Raw genomic sequence first — 22049 nt, 5'->3', positions numbered from 1 at the left:
TAGTTCATCTTTGCAGATTACAAATTCAGCTGTTTGGTTCAAAATTAAACTTTTTGTCGAAAATTTAATTATTGTTATGAAAATTCAACGAATTGGTTGAAAATTAATTTTTTTGTTGGAAATTCAAATGGCTTCCAAAAAATGTATCTCTGATTTGGTGATTTAAGCATTTGTTTGAAATTGCTACTTTATTTGAATTTTAAATATATTTCATTATTATTACACCGTTAAGCCATTTCCTTTTCGGGTTAGGCGTTTTCATAGTTCTTTAAAATTCATCGTCATGTTGAAAATTCAAACATTATCTAAAAAATGTATCTTTTTGCTTGAAAATTAAGCTTTTTTATTAAAATGACAGCGATTTTGGTTGACGCTTATTTTTTTTTAGCAATTCGATCAGTTGGTTGAAACTTCATCTTTGTAGAATAAAAATTCAAATATTTGGTTAAAAGTTCGGTTATTTTGTGGAAAATTCGTCTTTTTTGGTAGAAAATTTATCTTTTTGATTGAAAACTCACTTTTTGCTTTTAAAATTTATCTCTTTTGGTAGAAATTTAACCTTTTTTGGTTGGAATATCAACTATCGCGTTTCATGTTGAGAAATCATCTTTGCAGTTTGAAATTTCAACTAGTCGTTTGAAAATTAAATTATTTTGTTGAAAATTTAATTGATTTGATGAAAATTCAACCCATTGGTTGAAAATTTAACGATTTTGTTAAAAATTCCTTTTTTTGTCAAAATATCAAAAACACATTTTTCGTTGAGAATTCATCTTTTTGTCGAAAATACAACTTCTCTGGTTGAAAATTAACTATTTGCTTAAAAATTCAACTATTTTGTTGCAAATTAATTTGATTGATGTTAAGAATTCCACTATTGAATTGAAAGTTCATCTTTCTTGATCCAAGATAAACTTTTTTGTTGAAAGTTCATCTTTTCGAATTTAAAAGTCAGCTTTTGGCTATTTTGCTGTAAATTTAACTAGTTTTTTTTTAAATAATCTTTTTTGGTTGAAAATGTAACTATTTTGTTCAAAATTCGTCCTTTTTGATTAAAAAGAAAAATCGTCTTTTATTTTTTAAAGTTATATTTTTTGGTTGAAATGCTAAATTAGAAATTTCGAAATGTTAATCTAAACTCTGTTTATTCAGATGATGAAAGATTATATGTTAAAAATTTTTCAAGATTAGAATGCTGATCTTTGATTTCTTAATTATTGATTATTTACACTATACCATTTTTTGGATCTGATTCAATGCAAGTGAGTCAATTTACAAAATGTCTTCATTTTTAATTAACAGGGGAAGTCAACTACTAGAGATACTGATTCTACGTTAAAAAAACAGTGTGAGTTAGCAAAGCAACGTGTAGTAAGTTTAGAAACAGATTTACAATTAGCAGAACAAAGGATAGCTATGTTAGAAAATAGTCAAAAATTATCTGATGACAATAATGGCGAAGTCAGTGAACTAAGACATCATTTAGCTCATAAATCAGAACTCTTAGATAAGGTTAAAGTATTACTTACAAGGGCAGCGATTAACGAGAAGGCTCTTCGACAAAAGGTAAATAATTACAAAATTCTATAATTATTGTTAGAAAAAAATATATACCAGATGTACAAACTTTTTACGAATGAATTTTGAGGTCAATTTTTGTTATAATAAAATATATTATGGCAAAGTATTGTACAAAATTATATTAATAACAAGTGATAAAAGAATTACAAAAATACTTTCCAAAAAAGAAATGTATAGTATTTTCTAACAATTTTTTGGTGCAATATATCGAGAATCGGCGACACATTTTTTTGAGAATTCTTAAAAAAGAAAAAACGTTAATTATCTTCATTATTTCAAAAATTACAGGATTAAAAAAATTGGGAATTATTTTTAATAACAAAAAAAGTATTTTTGTGATTTTCTCGGTGATTAATATGCAGATTTAGAATAATTGGCCATAATATATTTCATTTTAAAAACCTGGACTTTTAAAATTCGGCGGCACATTATTGGTTTCTAACCACTGGAAGTGCAAGCGTTTTGCGAATTCATTTCGCAGGTCAATTTTTGTACTGAAAATGAAATATATTGTAGGAAAATGTTTTAATTGTGTATATTAATTACTGAGAAAAACAGACGTGCCATACGAAAAAAATTAAAAATGTTATTTCCGAAAAATTCAACAAAAATTTCACTTTCTATTTTTCGATATTTGTCACTAATTTCTGAATATTTCCAAAAATTCATAGCTAATCTTCAACAATATTTCCGTGCAATAATCGAGAACTGAAAGAAATACCATTTGAAGAACTCTTAGAAAACAATAATAACATTTTTATCGTATTATTTTTTCCGTATCTTGCAAATTAAACAAACAAATTTTAATTATGATTTTCTTAATTTCCAACTTTTTTTATACTTTCTTTACGGATATTGAAACTTCTCATCAGAATAAGAAAGAAAAAGTTATATAACGTGTAAAATTTAAAATATTTTTAACTATGAAGTGTTAAGAAAAGTATTACTTTAAATTTAAACCCTTAAAATTGAATATATATGGCAAAAATATGGGACTTTGAAGTTTTTGGTATGTTTAAAAACACATTCTGTGCCTTGTTTCAATTAACGGATTAAATTTTTTTAAACAATACAATTATTCGTATTAAGATTCGAAAAATCATGAAAAAATGTACGTTATCCTTGCTTTTGAAAATAGGATAGAAGTCCAGAAAAACTGGTGGGCAAAACAGATTTTTTAATAATCAGAATTGAGTAAAACTCATTTTGTTGGTGTTTCTTGGCAAGACAACTCAAATAATGCATACAAATTTTAAATGACGGATCGAAAATTGCGAGCAGGCTTTTTTTAAATTATGTGATTTGCTAAAAATTTATTGTTTAAAGCGATTTTTGTATTTGTAATTGGAAATTGTGTATGCAATGTTTGAGTTATCGACTAACAAAATTTTTAACAAATTTGATTATTTTTTGTTTTCTTGCCAGTTTTCTGAACTTCTATCCCATTGTCAAAGTCAACGGCCGTAAAAATTTTAGCTGACAACAAAATAAAAAAAAGCGGTATGTTTAAGAACGCACTTCCGCCTTTTGGGTTTTCCAAATACTCGCATCTTTTTTCAGGAATTTTTATAATCTGTAAGTACTTCTTTTAAAACAATAATGGACCTTGAAAAGATTAAGCGGATAATGATTGGAACCAAAGATATGGATTATTATAAAAAAAGGTACCAAAGATTCCAAAGACGCATATCCACGCCATTTTTTCGAATTTTAGGAAAACATTTGTTGGAGTTTTTCTTCACTACTAAAAGATATTTTACTTAATATAGAGTTGACCAATTAGACATATTTCAAATTGTGCAATTTTTAGGGTTTCATAGCTCCGAGCAGAAACCCTTATCGGACAGGATGTCCATTCATCTGTTGTACCAAGTAGGGGAAGTCAGGGCCATTGATTGGTGGTGGAAAGAGGAGAGGGGAAGTAAGGTAAAATGAGGGGAGAAAAAGTAGGGGAATTAAGTGGAAATTAGGGGAAATAAGGGGCGATTAGCAGGGGAAATGAGGGTCAATTGGGGAGTGGGGAGTGAGGGAAAACGAGTATAGAGTAAGTAGGGGGAGTTATGGGTGGGAAAGCTGGCAAAGTGAGGGGAAAGACAGGAGGGAAAATAGGCGAATTGAGGAGAAGAAAACTAAGGGAAATTATGGGAGGGAAAGTAGGGAACTGAGAGTAGGGGAAGCAAGGGGACATGATGGTCTATTAGGGAAAAGAAGGGAAAAAGAGGGTAGAGGAAATGACCGAAGTGAAAGTAGGGGCAACGAGGGTAAATGAGAGTAGGAAAAGTAGCGGAAATGGGAGAAGGGTGATTTGGTGCAGCGAGGCTAATCGAGGGGCAATGGGGATGGGGGAAATGGGGATTGAGAAGTAAGGTGAATGTAAAGTGAGAGAAGATCAGGGGCAATGTGGGTTGGGATGTAAAGGGACGGGTAGTAGTAGAAGTAGGGGAAATGAGAGGACTTGAAGGGAGGAGAATTATTGGGTAAATAAAGGAGGAGAAGTGAGGATAATTTAGGCAAGGGAAGTAGTGGCACGGAGTGTAAGTGAGATAAAGTAGTTGAAATGATTAGAAATGAGATTGAGTATGGGATAGAAAGTGATGGCCGGGCAAAGAAATTAGGGGAAAGGGAGTGTTATTCGAGATAGCGAAGAGAAGGGGAAGTAGAGTAGGAAGAAGTTGAGGAAGGGGAATAGGGCGCAGGGTGAAGCGAATGGTTGGGGAGGGGAACGCCGGAGAAGTGGAGAAGAGAAAGTATGAGAGGGGAGGCTTGAACTAGTTAATTAACGTCTTAATAGGCTACGAAAACTGTTTTTGTAGGCACGCGGTACCTAATTTGACTGATTTTTAATTTCGAGTCTGATTTTCTCAATAGTTACTTTATTTATAATATTTTTTCCCTATTAATGTTAAAATGTCGAGTTTTTCTTTCAATCAGATTTAATAAATTGCATTATTACATTCAGCAGTTTAAATATAAATCAAATTCATTTTTTGAATAGGACATTAAAATAGGAAAAAAATTCGATAATTGGAGTCATAATGCATAATTTATTTCCTTGTAGGTACATCAGTTGGAAATGAGACAAACACTTAGTACAATACCAGAATGCTACGTAACACCGCCAGATACAACCTAACAATTCGTAATGTGATAGTTGTAGGTTAAAAATATAGTTGTAATATTTATTTTAAAAAAAAAATATTTTTGAATAGAACTTAGATCTGTTTTTTTTAAATTTTCTTCGGGTTTGCATTTATTCCAGTTCAAGTCATTCAAGTACTTCGGCGTACCTTTTTTTTATCGGTTATTATAAGTTTCGTCTATTTATAATAAAAAAATTATACAGTAGCGTTATTTAGGGTAATGAAATAAATTTAAACATTTATGTGTTTGTACAATTCAGTTCTTTTCTAAAATTATTTCAGTTGGTTCATATTTATTGACACGGTATGACAATTTAAAAATAGCTAATGAATGATTTTAGATGTAAAAACTTGTATCGATTGGGTAATAAATATTTAAATAATTTTTCTATTTCTATATCCATCATTGATCGATATTGACAAATCGTTTTCTAATTTCCTTTCCTAGAGCACACATTTTAATGAGAGGATGCCTTCTTACACTTAATTTTTCGTTGATTTTTTGACTAGAAGCAAAGCATAAATATAGGAAAGTACAAAAATGTAACAATGGGACGTGATCTCTCATGTTATTTTCCAAGTTCTGGTAAGAAAAATTGTTGATAATATTTCATTTCTGGAAAGTCACATTCTAACTTCAAAATCAACATCCTTTCAAATTCATTTGATAACTTTCCAAAAGTAAGCATTGTTATCATTTTTCTGGACGATTTTTCAATGTTGTGTAGATGATTTAATCGTCGTCCGGTCTGGTAATAAATGGTTCGATGGAGTTGGCATCTTCACAGTCTGGTATGATTTTTCCTTTTAATTTGACGCAAGTGTCAGCGCACAATGCTCCCTCAAAATACGGGCCAAGCATTTTGGTGCATTGCGCACAATTTCTTAAGCAGGTACCTAAATAATGTGTAATTATTCATTTTATTATTACATTGAAATAACTGATATGTATAAGAAAGTAGTTATAATTTTCAATCAATACAAATTTCGATGTTCCAACGATTACTCCGGAGAAACAATTTTTGAAGAAGAAAAAAAATCTAGCTCAGTCCGAATTTGGACCGGAAACGCCACTATCCATGAGTGGAGCGTTAACCAGTCACGCAAACGAAGAAAACCCGACGCTCCACTCATGGATAATGGTGTTACTAGCGTTCTTGGTTCAAATCCGCGCTAAGGCAGATTTTTTCTTGTTCTTTACAAATTATTTATCCGATTTAATCTTTTCCCCAACGAAATTTAGGAACTTGTACTTTAAGAGGTTTAAATGTTAATAGCATCTTCCAAAAATTAATTAAAAACTCGTTTGAAATATGCAGTGCTTTAAGAAATAAGTGCATACATTTTTATGTCGAATTTATTTCTTTAAAAAATCATTCAAATTATGATTTGAGAAGTAAACCGGCAAATTGTGATAAATCTACTTGAGTTGAGTTCGCAATATTTAAGCGTATACTGTAGCTTGAAGTCCATGGGCAAAACTTAAATTTGAAATGGGCTCTAATAATCCATTAAGCTGTTGAATGAAAAAAAAATGCCAAAAGTATTTTTAATTTAAAAAATAAAATGTTTAGTCTTTGTGAAAATCTATATTATACGAGAAATATTCAAACGTATTAATGAATTATGAAAAGTTATGAACAAGGTTTGATGCTATTTCCGCAATGAATCTGTAAGCGGAAATTAAAATTGTTCTGAAAATTAATTTTATTTTATGGATATACGTTAAAGCAAGAATAAATTGTTTTCGCCAACTGAAGTTTGATAATCTACTTGATGATATTGAAGCATATAGAAATAATCAGTATCTCAGTTTTTAAAATATATTTTATATTTTATATATTTTATATATTATATTTAAAGGCCGAAATTTTAATCCGGTAACTTTTTTACTCTGGAATCTTTGATAAATGGAATAAAAACATTTCAAATTTATTATTATCAGAACTCCCACAGCTTAATTTACTTTAAAAAAGCGATCGAAAGTGATTCATTTTTAACCCAAAAGGTGACTAAATGTAACAAACGTGCATTAATGTAACTAATGTTCTTTTTGATTTGAAAGTATTTAAAAGAATTTGACGGTATTTGTTTAAAATTTCATTGAGTTCAGTAAAATTAGAGTGTTTTTATGTAGAATGAGAATAACTCAATGAAATTCATTAAAATTCATGATGAAATGAAAAATACACGTAAATTAAAAACAATTGCAAAATATAAAAAAATTAATTGAATTCAATAAATTCGAACTGAGTTTAGAAAATTTTTAGGAAATTCAAAAGAATGTGATGAAATGACTAAGATTTAAGGTGAGTTTAAAAGACTTTAGGATGAATGTAATAAAAACTAAAACAATAATTTTTAAATCCATCCAATTGAGTGGATTTGAGTAAAATTAAAAGTATTCAAGTGAATTAAAAAAATTCAAGAGAACTGCAAAGAATCCAATTTTTTAAAGAAATCAGGGTAAATTCCAAACCAATTACAAAAAATATTTGAGAATCTCTTCAAACCTTTGAAAATTAAAACCTATACGTAATCCCTACCTTGTTGTGAATACATTTTTTTTTTAATCTAATAAAATATTATAAAATCCCGTAAAATTATATGAAATCTGTTAATATTTCTTAAAATCCTGAACATTTTATTAGAATATCGTAACTTAAGGGTCCTTTAAAATCATTTCATATCTCGAAAATCTTTAAAACAGCATTTAAATTTCTTGAAATCCCTTGAAATCATTAAAATTTCCTACATCATATTAAATCCTTTGACATCCCTTCTAATTCTATAAATCAATTCAAAATTCCGTGAAATCTTTTAAAACTTCGTAAAATATTTCAAATCCTTTAACTGAAAATTCCATAGAATCTTTTAATGTACCTTCAAATATTTCAAATCAATTCAAATATTTTAAAATTCTTCAGAATTTTTTAAACAGTTTGAAAATTACTTACAATTTTTTTTAATATTATAAACTTCTTTAAAATTACTTCAAATTATTGAAATCTATTAAAAACACTTTCAAGACATTTACATTTTTTTTAATATCCTAAAATATTTTACATCTATTGAAATCCTATTAAATTACTTAAATCAATTTAAAATTCCTTGAAATCTCTTATCAAACCCTTAAATATTTTTAATAATTCGGAATCTGTTGAAATTGGCTTAAGCTCTTCAAAATTACTTAGGATTTTTAAAAACACCTTAAAATCTTTCAAATTCTTTAGAATCACTTGATTGAAATCAATTGGAAATTCATTAAAATATTTTAAAATATCCTAAAATTCTTTAAAATCTTTGGAAATACCTTGAAATCTTTGCAATCGTTCGAAATCTCTCAATTCTTGTGAATAAATTCTTCGAAATCCATTAAAATATTAACAAATTCCGCGAAATTAATATAATCTAAAGATATTTTCTAGAATAAAGGGCAAATTATTAAAATACCTTCAGGGCTTTTGAAATCGGAATATTTTTTAATATCCTGAAACTTTTAGACCCTACTATATCATTCCATATCCATTAGTATCAGTATTCCATTAGTAAATTATTTTACACCAAATGATTTTTTTTATTGCTTTAAAATCATTAAAATCCTAAGAAATTGTTTGAAAAGTTTAAAATCATTATAAAATGCCTTAGAATATTTTAAAATGCACTGAAATATTGAAAATACTTTGAAATATTTTTATATTCATTGAAAAAGTTTGAAAACCCTGGAATCATTTTCAAGCTTTTGAAAATTCATTAGTTTCATAAAATACCATAAAATCCTTGGATTTCCATTAAAATATTATACAATTCCGTGACATTACATTTAATCTGATGATCTTTTATGAAATCAAGGGAAATTAATTAAAATACCTTCAGATCTTTCAAAATCCCTTAAACGTTGACATGCTACAAATATCCTATAAACCTACAAATTTTATAAAATCGTTTTGCATATATTCTGAAATCCTAGTCAAATTTTGAAAACAACATAATTTTTGTTAATTGCTTAAAATCATTTAAACCTTTAGGAATTATGTAAAAATTTTCAATCTTTGAAAAATGTTTGGGCTTTTTTTTAAATACTCTAAAGTTTTGAAAAATCCTGTCAATTCGCTTCAATTTATTGAAATATATTGAAAGCGCTTAAAAATGTTTAAAACAGTGTACATTTTTTTTAATACTTTGAAATTCCTTGAAATTATCGATATCTGTTAAAAATTTTTAGGAATCTTTTAAAATACCCTAAAATACTTAAAAATAATTCAAGAGAATTTAGAAATTGAGATCTTTAAATTTAAAGTGAATAATGTAATTTTTTTATTTATAAAGTGGCTACACTGAATTTAACCTAAAAAAGTGACATCTTACATAAATTTTCTGACTTTTCCCATTTTCTTTTAAATACCTAACTTTTCCTGAACTTTTCCTGACTAACAAAATTGCCTAACTTTTCCTTGATTTCTAGTTTTTCCCTCACCTATGGCCACTCTGTTAACATAACACTCTTATATAAATACATTAAACATAATAATAATAATAATTTCCTAAACAATACTTTATACACATAACATAAACTTTGCTTCTGAAGAAGCGACAAAAATGGAATAACGAGAAAGAAAGTTATTTGTACTAACCAATATGATTAAAACTTTCTGACGTTGTTAGAAAGAGTACAGTGAAAGCGACGATGCACATCAAATTGACTCTTGGTGAAGTTTTCATAACTGTAAAATTAATCTTATAAAAATAAGAATGAAAATAAACTTTAAACTGATTTAGTCAAAACTTCATGAAAATTGGTTTTAAATTCTCTTTAACATTCTTTAATTGTAATTTTTTGTAAATCGGTACACAATTTTCATTACAAATTGAAATATGAACTTATTCTTCAACCTTTTTAAGAATAGTGTGGATCCCTCGTTTTTAGTTTAATTAATATTGGCATTATCTTACGAAAATGTGTGTATACTTCCTAAGTGACTTTGTGATACTCTATCCTGGTTTAAAAACCAAAAAACTTGATTAGTTTCTAAGGAAATTAGCAATGAATGAAAAACTATTTTGTCGAAAATCGTTGTTATGGCTGAATTTGGATTTTTGGTTTTTTAAAATATCAACTTTTTTTTCCTTGGAGTTCCATTATTAAAAATATGAATTAAGTGTTTCTACTTACCAGAAATCACATAATCGAGTAAACGCGTAACATTCCACGTTGAAAAGTAGTCATAAATAAATTTCGAAAAGTTTTTGAATGAGCAAGTTCCATCCAGGACTGTATACAACTACTTTTTATTTTTATTTTATAGATTGCAGGAGTTACTATTCGACTTTCTGGAAATTGATCAAAGAAATGGTTCTGCAAAAATAGCTTGTAAATTCTAATGGCCAGTTGTTTTTAAATTTTGACAAAACAGTTTTCTAATCAAAAAATTATGGAAAGAAAACATCAGAGGAGACGTTCAAGATACAATTCTTTTGAATGAATGAAATGAATATCCCTTGTTTGAAGAGTGCGCATCCAGGAGAATGTATTTTCGCCAATAGTATTTTCGCACAACTCTTAAAGTTTTTTAACAAGGAAATCATTTTTAATACTTTTATTTTACAACTTCAATGACACTTTCCGTAAGGACACCAAGTTGAAGGCATTGATTTTTTGTGTATCATCAATAATTATCAAACGATTCACATTAAAATTGTCTCGATGTTAATGATGCATGTTGCAAATAATTATACTTGAATTCATAACTTGCAAGTTTTTTTTACATAATAACATGAGTTGATTACAAGTTTTTAGTTCAAATGCAACTTAGAAATATAAACACTTTAAAACATTCTTGGATAATTGTAAACAAATGTTATTTGAAGTGAAATTGACATTTCACATTGTGAAAAATGTTAACACTCTCTTATAGTATCTTATAATAAAAAACGAATGTAAAGTGTTAAAATTGACTCACTCATTTCGGGTTATTTCCTTCTTTATATTTTTGAGGCAAAAGCTCGAGGTATGACATTCGTAGATAATTGTAAAATATTGTACAACAATCGATATGTTGAAATCGCGTAATTTTGAAAAGCCGGTTTCGCGCGAACTTGGATAGGAGAACTATTTTGGACAATTTTTGGGGAAATTCAATTGAAAATTTCCTTTTAATTACGAATTGAACTCGATTGGTCAATGGATGGGCTCTTGAGCACTTGAGGCTTCCCGAAGAGACAGAGCGATATTGGAATATGTTAAAGCGAATGTTGAATTAATAGTTCGAATGTTACTGCCGGGAGGATCACCTGAAGGCTGTTTACCTGCTCACACTTGTATCGGTAATGGTCAAGTCTTTTTTTTATACGTCGTTTATAACCGGAATTCCATGTACTTCCGTGATCGCCTTATCGGCCATTGTGAAGAGTGAAGACATTAAGATATGAAGATTACTATGCCAAATTATGGAAATGTCAGAATCTTAAATTTGTGATAATGGAAACTGTCTACTTCCCGCTTGGCATCTTAAAATACCAATGCGTTGGGACATTACAAATTTTTATTCTCCAAGTCAAATCATATTTTTTATGGGAAACGATTTCATGTGAATATCCGACTATTGAACCGGTAGTCGGAAGAGCAATATGTATACATTCTCCTGGTGTTGTCATTTTCGCGTTCAATTAGAAGCATTGGTCAAAGTGCCTTCCGCCTTTTTGAGATTGGACTTACATAATCTGGTCAGAATTGATTAAATTGATGGGAAATGTCATTGCCAGTATTTTAGAATATTTTAAAGAACTATTTTAAGAAAAATTACCACAAATTTAAGTTTTGTGATCTAAAATTGTATTTTCGTCACTGTTCAGAAGAAGTATTCACAGTGTGGATTCCATCTCAGTTTTTATTCTGTATACGATTTTTTTGTCACTAATTGCTTTCAATTAATCTGATAAAATTCCTCAGGGGTCGTTCAAAATATGTGTTACAATTTTGATTAACTTTTTTTTAATTTTTAATTAACTTCGGTCATAAAAAATTATATTTTAAAACAAGAAAGATAAATTTTCAAACTAAAAAGGATACATTTTTTATTAAAAAAGACCAATTTTCAACAAAGAATTTGAATTTTCGATCAGAAAGACGAATTTAACAAAATAGTTGGCAAAACAATCAATTTTGAACAAAATAGTTGAATTTTGAAGCTATTAGTTGAATCTTCAATCTGCATAGATGAATTTTGAACCAAATAGTTGAATTTTAGGACAAATAAGATTAAATTTCAACCAATTCCTGTCAAATTTTCAAGCAAATAATTCAATTTGCAAGCCAGAAAGACAAATTTTTAGAAGACACTGGAATTTTCAATCCAAAAGAATGATTTTTTTTATTCAAAAAGGCAGATGTTTGACAAAACAGTTACATTTCTAACAAAATAAATAAATTCTCAATAAAATAATTAAATTTTCAACAAAATAGTTTAATTTCTATGTGAATTTTTCAAATCAAATTGCTAAATTTTCGACTTAATACAATCACTTTTCCACCAATAATGGAATAGTTAAATTTTTATTTTAAAAATTCATTTAAAACCAAGAAAGAACGATTTTTTACCAAAATTGTCATATCTTTATTCCATAAATTGAATCTTTAACAAAGTAATTCTCCATGAAAAATTTATTTGTTTAATTATCAAATAAAACGATCAATTTTCAACCAAAAGTGGATTTGTTAAATTCATAGTTAAAAATGAATTTTTAAGAACAAAAAAGAAACATTTTCAACATAATACAATTATTAAAATGGATTTTAAAGAAAGTGTCTGCCAAATGTCAACCAAATAGTTTTATTTAAAAAAAGGGTGAATTTCAAATGAAAAGTTTATTAGTTGAATTTTCAACTTAAAAATATCAATTTTGTTCTAAAAATGGATTAGTTAAATTTTTCAGTAGAGAAAATTAATTTTCAACAAAATAGTTAAATCTTTAACCAAATATCAAAATTTTTAACAAAAAGAGGTAAATTCTGAACAAAAAATATAACAGTAGACTTTTGCATTAAAATAATGAACTTTTAATCAGAAATATTTTGATTTTCTTATTGGCTTCTATTGATTTTATTTTGTATTTAACGAAAAGGCAATAGTTTTAATTTAATTTATTTTCATACAATTTTTACGAGGATTCTTGTTTTTAAAAAAAGGTTGAAACTCAACTAAAGTGTAAAAATTTTCAAAATACTTCTTGCTGATGAATTTTTACAAGTTCTAATTGATTCTAGAAAAAAGTATTTAAAGGATTTGCTCCTAAAAAATTATACTGGAACAAGATGAATTTTGAACTTTTTTGATACTTTGATTATATTGTAGGAAAACTTTTTTGGACAATACCTAATTTTTTGAAACTAAGAGGGACTTTTCTAGAACTTTTGTTTTGTTTGAAAAAGTCTTTTTATGATTCTTTAGTTTTATTTCTACAGTGCTTTTTCTAGTACTTGCGTCTCTATTGTGATTTTAAACAAATTTTAATACAATTTAGTCCTTTGGTGGGACTTTAGCTTTTAAAGCTACCCTCAACTCTATGAAAAAAAATGATTTTTTCTATTGAGATTAGTCGACCCTCGGAATTTTTGTTTTTCCTTATATTATGTATTGAGGAAGTAAGAACGATAATACTTTTCTTTTCCTTCTATGAATTAGGCTTGATTTTTATACTTAGGTCGGTTTAGCGAGTTATTTCAAATAAACAGAAATCGTATTTACGGTTTCACAACTTAGTTTGTATTTCCTGTAAATTCCTATAAATTTTTTAAACAAACTTTTTTCTTCGATTAAAAATACGCTTGGAAAATTTTTACAGGTAATACTAGGGAATCAAAAATGTAATTGTAGCAACATTTTAATCACAGAGTTCTCTTTTTTTAAATTATTATGTTTCTTAGCTAATGGTAAAATGTTTGTCGAAGGTCTGAAAATTGATAACTCTGCGAAAGCAACAAAACAAGGCTTCCCTTACTGTTTTTTATTCCTTAGGCTTGTTAATTTTTTTCGATTGTTCTTAACACAGCCTTGAGTTGTTGAAATGAGTTTTTAATCTCAGCAAGCAAACTTTAACTAATTAAATAAAAATTGTGTAACTTAAATTTTGTTTTTAAAGCTTTTAATTTGAATCTATAGAATTTTAAAAGAATTCCCAATTATGCGAAGATAGCTCGCATAGAACGAGAATGTAAGTTAGAAGGTTTTTCATGGATTTTGATTTATTAATTAACTTTATTTTGTGCGTCGTCACTCTTTTATATTTTTTTTTCGCGTCTGAAAATAAAACGGGGATTTTTTCAGCATAGCGTATTTTAATACTCATAGTCTTCTTTGAAATTGAAATACTTGTTATCATTATCAGAATGGTCAAATTTATTTTGGAATCCGGATTTTAATGAAGAATGTCTTCGAATCAAATTGAAACAGTTATTTTGCAAACATAAAAAGATATCTGATTACAAATTTAGAGGCCGACTATAAATTACGTAAAGTTTTTTTTGGGATTTTGAACAACGTCTCCCCCTTCCGCCTATTTTATGTAAATTTTATTTTTTGGTGAATTTACTTAAGGGTAATCCAAAAATAACATAAGATGATTTAGGGGCAGGTAAGTTTAATAAAACCGGACTGTGCCATATAAATTAACAAAGTAATTCAACTTTCAACCAAGTAATTGAATTTTTATAACAGAATAGTTGAATCCTTCAACAGAATAGATTCAGTTCAACCAAACAGTTGCATTTTTTCCCCAAAAATATGAAATTTCTACCAACAGAAATCAATTTTGAAATGGAATCTAATTTTCAACTAAAAAAGATTTCTCAGTCAATAAAGAAAAATAATTTCATCCGAATATCAGAATAATATCCGAATAACTAAATTTCCAACCAAAAAGGCGAAATTTCAACAAATTGCATAAATTTTTAGTAAAATAGTGAGAGTTTTAAACTATAAAGGATAAATTTTAAACTAATGATGGAAGAGGTAAAATTTCATTTACTAAAAATAATTCTCCCTAAAGATTTTAAGCAAAGTTAAGATTTTCTGCAATATTTTTAAATTTTAAGCCAAAAAGACGAATTATAAACCAGAAAATATGAATACTCGGGGAAATCATCGATTTTTAACACAGTTGTTCAAATTTCAACCATATAGTTAAATTTATGACAAAAAAAGATGACTTTTCAAGGAAATATTTGAATTTTTAACAAAATGCATAGATCATTAACCAAAACATATTCATTTATAACCAAACAGTTACAGTTTCCGCAAAGAAAGATCAAATTTCTAACGACAAAGATGAATTTTAAATAAAAAAGACGAATTTTCAACAAAAGTTTAATTTTCAAACAAGAAACATTTTTTAGTCACTAAAGAGAAAAATCTCTTAAAATATGTTGCATTTTTGAGACGAAAAGACCATTTTTTACAAAACAATTGAATTTTCAACCGAATAGTTGAATTTTCAACCAACAAGGTGAAATTTCAACAAAAAGATTAATTCTCCGCTAAAAAAGATGAATGCTCAATTATATGCATAGATTTTTTACCAAATGAATAAATATTTAACCAAGGTTAATTCTCTACCAAAAAGATGAGATCTTAAACTAAAAAGGATAATTCTTTAACCGAAACGAAACTAGTTAACTTATCAGTTAAAATTTCTGTATTCTACTAAGTTTGTGCTTAGAATCACTCCATGAATTTAATCACAATCAGTGAGAACCCGCGGCTGCATCCAGCTTTATTAGAAGTACTCGCATTTGCATTAAACTTTGGCCAGGAAAGACGAAAACTGCAGAAAACGATCTCCCGAGTTCAGCCGTTTTGTTGACTGTCGCATTTGAGGGCAGAAATTCGACCCAATACATCGAATGTAAAACAAAATAGAAAAATCGTAACCTCCCCCCCCCCTTAAAAAAACTTTACGTAATTTATGTGTGGCTCCTTAGCGCCTGTATTCGCTATGCTAAAATTGTATCATATTTTGAAAGATTATATGTTTTTATCAAGTATATGGATTTATGAATAATAAGTACTTACTTCCTTTTGTTGTTCAGCACAGATTTCAAAGTCTGCAGGACTAAAATAAGACGAATGGCGAAGAGATTGAGAAAAAAGGAACTTATATACTATTGAGAGGATGTATCACAATATGGACTCCACGGGTGATCCCATCCTCTGCATTAGATTTACTTCGTTTTCTTTATTTCTATTTCCTATACTTACCGTCGTTTCCTGAAGAACGACCTAATCGAATATTGGCACTCTCCGCACGCACAAAGCTATAGACTCAAAAAAAAAAAAAACAAGAATCATTAATTATAACGGGAAACATTGAGAAAGTGGAAAGAAAATCTCGATGTTGTAGGAAGTCGTGATACACATTTATTTAAAGAAAACTTTTATACAACAATAAACAACTTCGTAGTTAATAATGATAATATCTTATCTCAGTTAAACCTATAAGGTAAATTACAACATACAATTAATCTACTGCTTAGGTTGCTTATTATAAATGAAATTTACTCTTTGAATCCTGTCTTTTCTATATTATTTTATATTATCTTATTATCTTTATTATTTTATCAATAAGAAGAAAAGAGTTTACTTTATCAGGGTCACGGTAAAAAATTCACAGTCATTGCATGATTCGCAAACATTTTTGCGTTAATTCGAATTAAAAAATTCGTATTCTTAAAACTTAAACTGAAATTAATTAAGTAACTAAATTAAATATTAACTAAAATTATATATTTATACTGCAAATTGAATGACTTAAAGTGGATCTCTTTGAAATTTTAAACTTTTAAATTCAAACGCAGAAAAATAAAATAAAGATGCTCAAAAATGACCTCTTTCAATTAAAAAAAAAAGAACAAAAAATTCGTCCTTCTAACAATATTTGAAGTGACTTGAAATTGAAGAAAATTCTCATTTCAATGTTAAAATTTGTAAATTGTTAAATTTTGAACAGATTCAGAATCATCTCGTCAAATCAATTATTATTTAATTTTTCACATGCGAACTACAGTTCATTCTTAAGAATCCTTAATGAATTTATATTTATAATTGATCAACTCAAAACATGTTGAGCAACTATTTTCAATTGAATCGATTTTAACCTTCAGTCGTTAAACTCTGAAAAACTTTTTTAAAATTCTTTTAATTCAAAAATATATAACATTTTTAATGTAAATGATTTTAAAATTATGTATTGTAAAATAAGCGATTTCACAATTAAATTCACTGTAATTGCCCGGTTTTCACGGCCTCAATCATTTCTGATCATTTCCCGATTCAGTGGTCACCCTCTTTAATTTCCATTCATTCAAGTATAGTTTTTGCATATGCAAAGGAACATTACAAAGTATACTTATTCAGAATAGAAAATTATGTCTTAAACCTCAAATTTGAAAGTTCAACATTTCTTTGGCTCAAGTTCTGCCCTCTTCTTTTTTCTTCTTCGGGAATTCATATTCTAACACCCATTCATTTTTATACTCTCTTGGAACCTTGCCTCTTTTTTTCGCATCCTCCTCAACATTTGTTGATAATCTCGAAAATGAATCCTTCTTCGCTAAAATATCAGAAAGAGGTGGCAACTTTTCTTCATCTATTCCATATCTTTTAGCTGAAACATCTTTTTGATTAGAAGCTTCCCTCCTTTCGTTTTCTTCCTTATCGCCATCATAATAAAATTCATGTGAGCTTCTCTTTGGCTTTCCCCCGAAGAAGGGTTTGAAGAAATCTCTGTCTCCATATTTAAATTCGTCTTCAGTAATTATCACGGATTTCAAGTCTTCAATTGTGTGGTCATCATCCCCCTTTTCTGCTTCTGTTGAATTTTCATTTTCATTTTCGTTGTCGTACGAATTTTCAAATGATGTTTCTTCTGTTGTGGAAGATTCTTGAGATGGGTCGGCATATATTTCAGAATAGTTTCCTTCAGCTTCTTCTTTTTCTTCTTTTTCTTCTTTTTCTGCTTTTTGATCTTCATCTTCGTCGTCAATTGGCAAATTGAGTTCCTTGAAGAGCTCTTTAAAATTGAATGGCTTTTTGTAATCATTAATATCGAATTTTACCGGTTTAACATCTTCAACTAGTTCCTCCTTTGATTTCGATTCCTCAGATGGTTCTTGGGCATCAACTAACGATTCGTCAGATTCTTCAGCTGCGGAAATAGGAATTGCTTCTAGATTCTTTGGATCAACGTCCTTGATTGGTTTATTGTCCTGAATATCGACGTATGGAGTTTGAGCACGGCCTTTTGGTTTCTGACTTTCTTTCACTGCATCCAGCTCTTTATTTTTTCCAGCTACAGATTCAAAATGCAACGAAAATTAAAATGTCTATTTTTCCGAGATCGTCAAAGTATTTTGAAATAAGACATACAAGTTTTTAAAAGTGGCATTGAGTTATTTCAGATTTTTAATGAATAATTATTGAAAATCATTTGTGGTGTTCTTGTTCTAAATAGGTTTTGGAATATTTCAAAGAAAAAGCAAAGCGTGAAAAGTTTTTCGGGTAATGGTGCTGAGGTAATCTCGGTATCAAAAAAAAAAAAATTAAGATCAGTATGTGTAAAAATTATAATCAAGAGATTACCCTTGCATTGGGTGATCTATATTTTACCCATGCCTATCTTACTTTTTTTATTCCGAGATTATCTCACTCATTTACCTGAACTAGAAAAGAAGCACACGTGCGATGCGCGTGATTATTTTTGTTGTCTTACATAATTTTTCAATTAAAATATAATATGTATTATGATGTGCATGATGTGCATAAGATACAATATTTTTTATGATTAATGAAAATTGATAACTTCAGAATAATTCTATAAAATACTTGGTTCAAAAACCAACTTCAGATGAAAAGAACTAACATAATAGAAAATTTGCAAATGATTCTACAGCTCTTCTAAATGATATTCATTTTTGTTTAAAGTTACCAATTATTGATGTATTAACCCAACTTAATTAAAAGCTGACAAAAAATTATGAAACTTTTTTAAAAACCTTATGTTTCTTTAACAAAATGATCAATTTTAGTTAAAAAATTCAACTGTTTTGCTAAAACTTCATCTTTCTGGTTTGAACATTCAATTTATTTCTAAAAAAAATAAAACTATTAACTTAAAGATACATATTTTTGTGTTGAAATTATCATTTTTGAAGAAATTAGTCTTTTGTCTTAAAAATTCTAAAAATTGGGTAGAAAAGTGTATTACTTGGTTAAAATTCAATTTTTCCGTTAAAAATTCATATTATTGTATTGGAAAGTCAATTGTTTCGTACAAAACTCGCATTTTGGATTGAAAATTTAACTACTTCGTTAAAAACTATTCTTTTTATTTTGAAAATTCTTTGGTTGATATTTAACTAGTTTATTTAAGAATCATTTTTTTCTGGTTGAGCATTTATCTCGTTGGTGATAAACTTAACGATTTTGTTGTTGAAAGTTCGTCTCTTTAGATTGAAAATTCAATAAGTTTGTTAAAAATAAATTTTTGAAACTGTAAGTCTAACTATTCCATTTTTTATTAAAAATTGATCAATCAGTTGAAAATTCAGCTGTTTTGCAGGAAATTTGTGTTTTGGCTACAACATTCAACAATGCATTTCAAAATTTAACTATTCGGTTCACAATAAACTTTTTTGTGGAAAATGATCTTTTGAATTGAAAATTCAACTTTTTTATAGAAAATTCTTCTACTTGGCTTAAAAACTACAAAATTTTGTTATAATCTTTTTTTTGCAATTAAATTTCTTGGTTGAAAATTCAACTCTTTTGCTAAAAAGTCGTTTTTTTCAGTTTGAAAGTATAGCTACACTTGGTTAAAACTTAAACTATACTTTGTTTCCGTATAAAAGACAAAAAAAATTGTAAAAAAATTATGAATTTACTGATTATGAAGATTATTTGATACTCTTCAATTCTTATAATTTTTTGTTTTCTAAAATGCTAATTTTTGACAAAAAACACTAACATAACATTTTGCTTTCAAAATACTAGTTTGGCATGAAAAAATATATAAAAAACGCATAACATTGAAAAGAGTATTAAAAGGCACAAATGTTACTGAAGTTGCATAATGGTTTCTATGATTTTTTTATTTAAATGGATAATTTGTAGATTTAATTTTTAAAATTCTTAATTTATGATATAAATAACTTCAGGTAATTAAAAGTCAATAAAATTTCCAACCACAATGTTTATGAGAGTTTCAAAACATATTATAACTAATATTAAAATTAATAACTAATAATTTAAAATTATAAAAATTAATTTACTGAATAATGAGAATAATTATCACAATTATCAAACCTTCAGCCTACATATCGTAGTATCGTAGTTCAAGAATAAAGACAACTTAAAAACTAATAATTATACTGTGTAAAGTACGACGGCCCCTATTCAATTGTAACCGAGTAAAGCGCTGGTTAACTTTGGTGATCGAACGCGAAGCTTTAAACAATTCCATGTGTCCACATGGACAAATTTTCATTTTTGATGCTACTGTTTAAGTGCTTTTAAAAATTTGTATATTTATTTAAGAATACCTATTTTCTTAACACAGTCGATATACTAACAAAAATGGATACTTTTTACATCGCAAATTTTTTTTAAAAATCTTCAAAAGGGAAAATCCACTGCAGAAGCAGTGACTCATAACCTTTTTTAAAATAAATATTTGACCTTCAAATCTAAGGTTCAAAAATAAAGTTGACTTTTTTCATAGAACTACACTTTTTAAACTTTTAAATGTACTATTTTTCGTTTATAGTACTAAAAAAAGGCGAACAATTTAATCTCACGACTTAAAAAAACAAATAATCCAAATTTTAAGCCCAACAATGCATGGTATGAAAAAAAATTTGATTTTTTAAACCCCTAATAGATTATCAGAACAAGTTTTTGAATTTTCTTGAAAAATCGAAAATTCAAATTCTTATTGAAAAAATTTGTCATCAAAATTTTGTTTGATATGTCGTGTAGTTTTTGCTTTAACCGTAAAAAATAATATTAACAATTAATAATTAATTTTTGGAAAACAGCACAATTTACGAAAAAATGAACAAAAGTTGTTCAACGAAAAAAGATCTACAAATTTTTTATTAATTATTTTAGACAGGATGCGTATTTTCTGTTTAAATCGTAAAAAATAACCTTGAAAAAAATTAAGTTTTTAGAAAATCGACATAAAGTGCAACCAAATGTTAATTTACATAATTTATTTTTATAGGATACACAGTTTATTTTAATTATAATAATTTTTTTCAAAAGCTGATTATGAACAATGGGAAGGGCGTAAAAAACTGATCGAAAGTAAACTGGACGCAATATTTTTCTGTTCCAATTAGAAGAGCGTTTATATCCAAATGACCAATAATGGTCGCCCTAAACTACTATTCAACAGAATACAACTTTCAAGACTTTCGAATTTTTATGAAATTCGGAAACTTATTTCAACAATCAACCGCTATATGTGTTTTTCCTGGAAAAATGTTGCCTCTACGATAAAAATTATAATAAATCACAGAAGAATTTTTTAACACGGTTTTGTTAATTTCAGAGCTTGCAGCTTGAAAGATTTTAAGGGATCTTGAAAAATTTCAGGCTTTTCATAATATTCCATGAGATTGAATAGGATTTTCAAGATTTCAAAGCATTTCATTAAATTTCGTGAAATTTCAGGAACATTCCTGATATTTCGTGGGATTTTAGGATTACTCAAAGGATTTCAGTGGATATAAAACGCTTTCATGGGAAGCATTTTTACATTCTCATCAGAGAAGGTATTAGATGTGTGTAAAATTTGACCCCACCAGATTTGTGTAATTTCCACGTTTCGAGACCCCCTGAATCCGAAAGACACGTTTTTACGAATGTGTCTGTCTATATGTCTGTATATATGTCAGTCTGGCTGTCTGCCTGTGAGCACGATAACTTTTGAACAAATTATTCTATTCGATGATTGGCCTTTGGTACAGTCTTTTAGTGTCCTAAACGAAAGGTCAAGTCCTTTAGCCAGTCATTTTGAATAAAAAGTCAAAAAGTGAGCGCATTTTTAATATTATTTAAACTACTTTTTTTTAAGAGTGGGACGATGGTCGTGGGGGCTAAAGCGTAGGCTTTGGACTCCTTCGGCTCGCGGGTTCTTGATTCCCGCCTCGCACTCTGGAAGAGTCTCGGTGGTCCATGCGGTGAACACTAGCCTAGCAAGGGAGTTGTTCATCTCCGGAGAGTCGTGGGGCCGGTACCTCTAGAGAAAAAGGTTTTCTCTAAGTACTTAAGGCTG

General features: G+C 28.2%; 3 protein-coding genes across 6 annotated transcripts in view; 1 reads left to right on the top strand and 2 right to left on the bottom strand.

Moving 5' to 3' along the window:
- LOC117178958 (centrosomal protein of 290 kDa-like) overlaps nucleotides 1-4756 on the top strand; it is a 56259-nt gene extending 51503 nt beyond the window's left edge. Inside the window, exons 22-23 of the mRNA XM_033370546.1 lie at nucleotides 1303-1566; nucleotides 4640-4756. Of these exons, the coding sequence (XP_033226437.1) occupies nucleotides 1303-1566; nucleotides 4640-4714 (339 nt within the window). The 3' untranslated portion in view covers nucleotides 4715-4756. The remainder of the gene's footprint in view (nucleotides 1-1302; nucleotides 1567-4639) is intronic.
- A 68-nt stretch (nucleotides 4757-4824) lies between these two features.
- LOC117178959 (eclosion hormone) lies at nucleotides 4825-15830 on the bottom strand. 4 transcript variants are annotated; one of them, XM_033370549.1, is made up of 3 exons: nucleotides 15788-15830; nucleotides 9356-9445; nucleotides 4825-5618 (listed from the first exon to the last, which is right to left on the bottom strand). In XM_033370549.1, exons 2-3 carry the CDS (start codon nucleotides 9441-9443, stop codon nucleotides 5455-5457), a joined length of 252 nt encoding a protein of 83 aa, XP_033226440.1. In that variant the 5' UTR covers nucleotides 9444-9445; nucleotides 15788-15830; the 3' UTR covers nucleotides 4825-5454. The 4 variants fall into 4 exon arrangements, with proteins under 4 accessions (XP_033226440.1, XP_033226441.1, XP_033226439.1 ...); XM_033370550.1 differs by having other exon boundaries at nucleotides 9356-9458; nucleotides 15788-15826; XM_033370548.1 differs by lacking the exon at nucleotides 15788-15830 and adding an exon at nucleotides 10682-11007.
- A 1042-nt stretch (nucleotides 15831-16872) lies between these two features.
- The window catches only part of LOC117178447, a 22278-nt gene continuing 17101 nt past the window's right edge, over nucleotides 16873-22049 (bottom strand). Inside the window, exon 3 of the mRNA XM_033369874.1 lies at nucleotides 16873-18062. Within this exon, the coding sequence (XP_033225765.1) occupies nucleotides 17182-18062 (881 nt within the window). The 3' untranslated portion in view covers nucleotides 16873-17181. The remainder of the gene's footprint in view (nucleotides 18063-22049) is intronic.

This window comes from Belonocnema kinseyi, chromosome 8 (genome assembly GCF_010883055.1).
Source record: "Belonocnema kinseyi isolate 2016_QV_RU_SX_M_011 chromosome 8, B_treatae_v1, whole genome shotgun sequence".
NCBI lineage: Eukaryota > Metazoa > Arthropoda > Insecta > Hymenoptera > Cynipidae > Belonocnema > Belonocnema kinseyi.
This window is presented reverse-complemented; position numbering and strand designations above follow the sequence as displayed.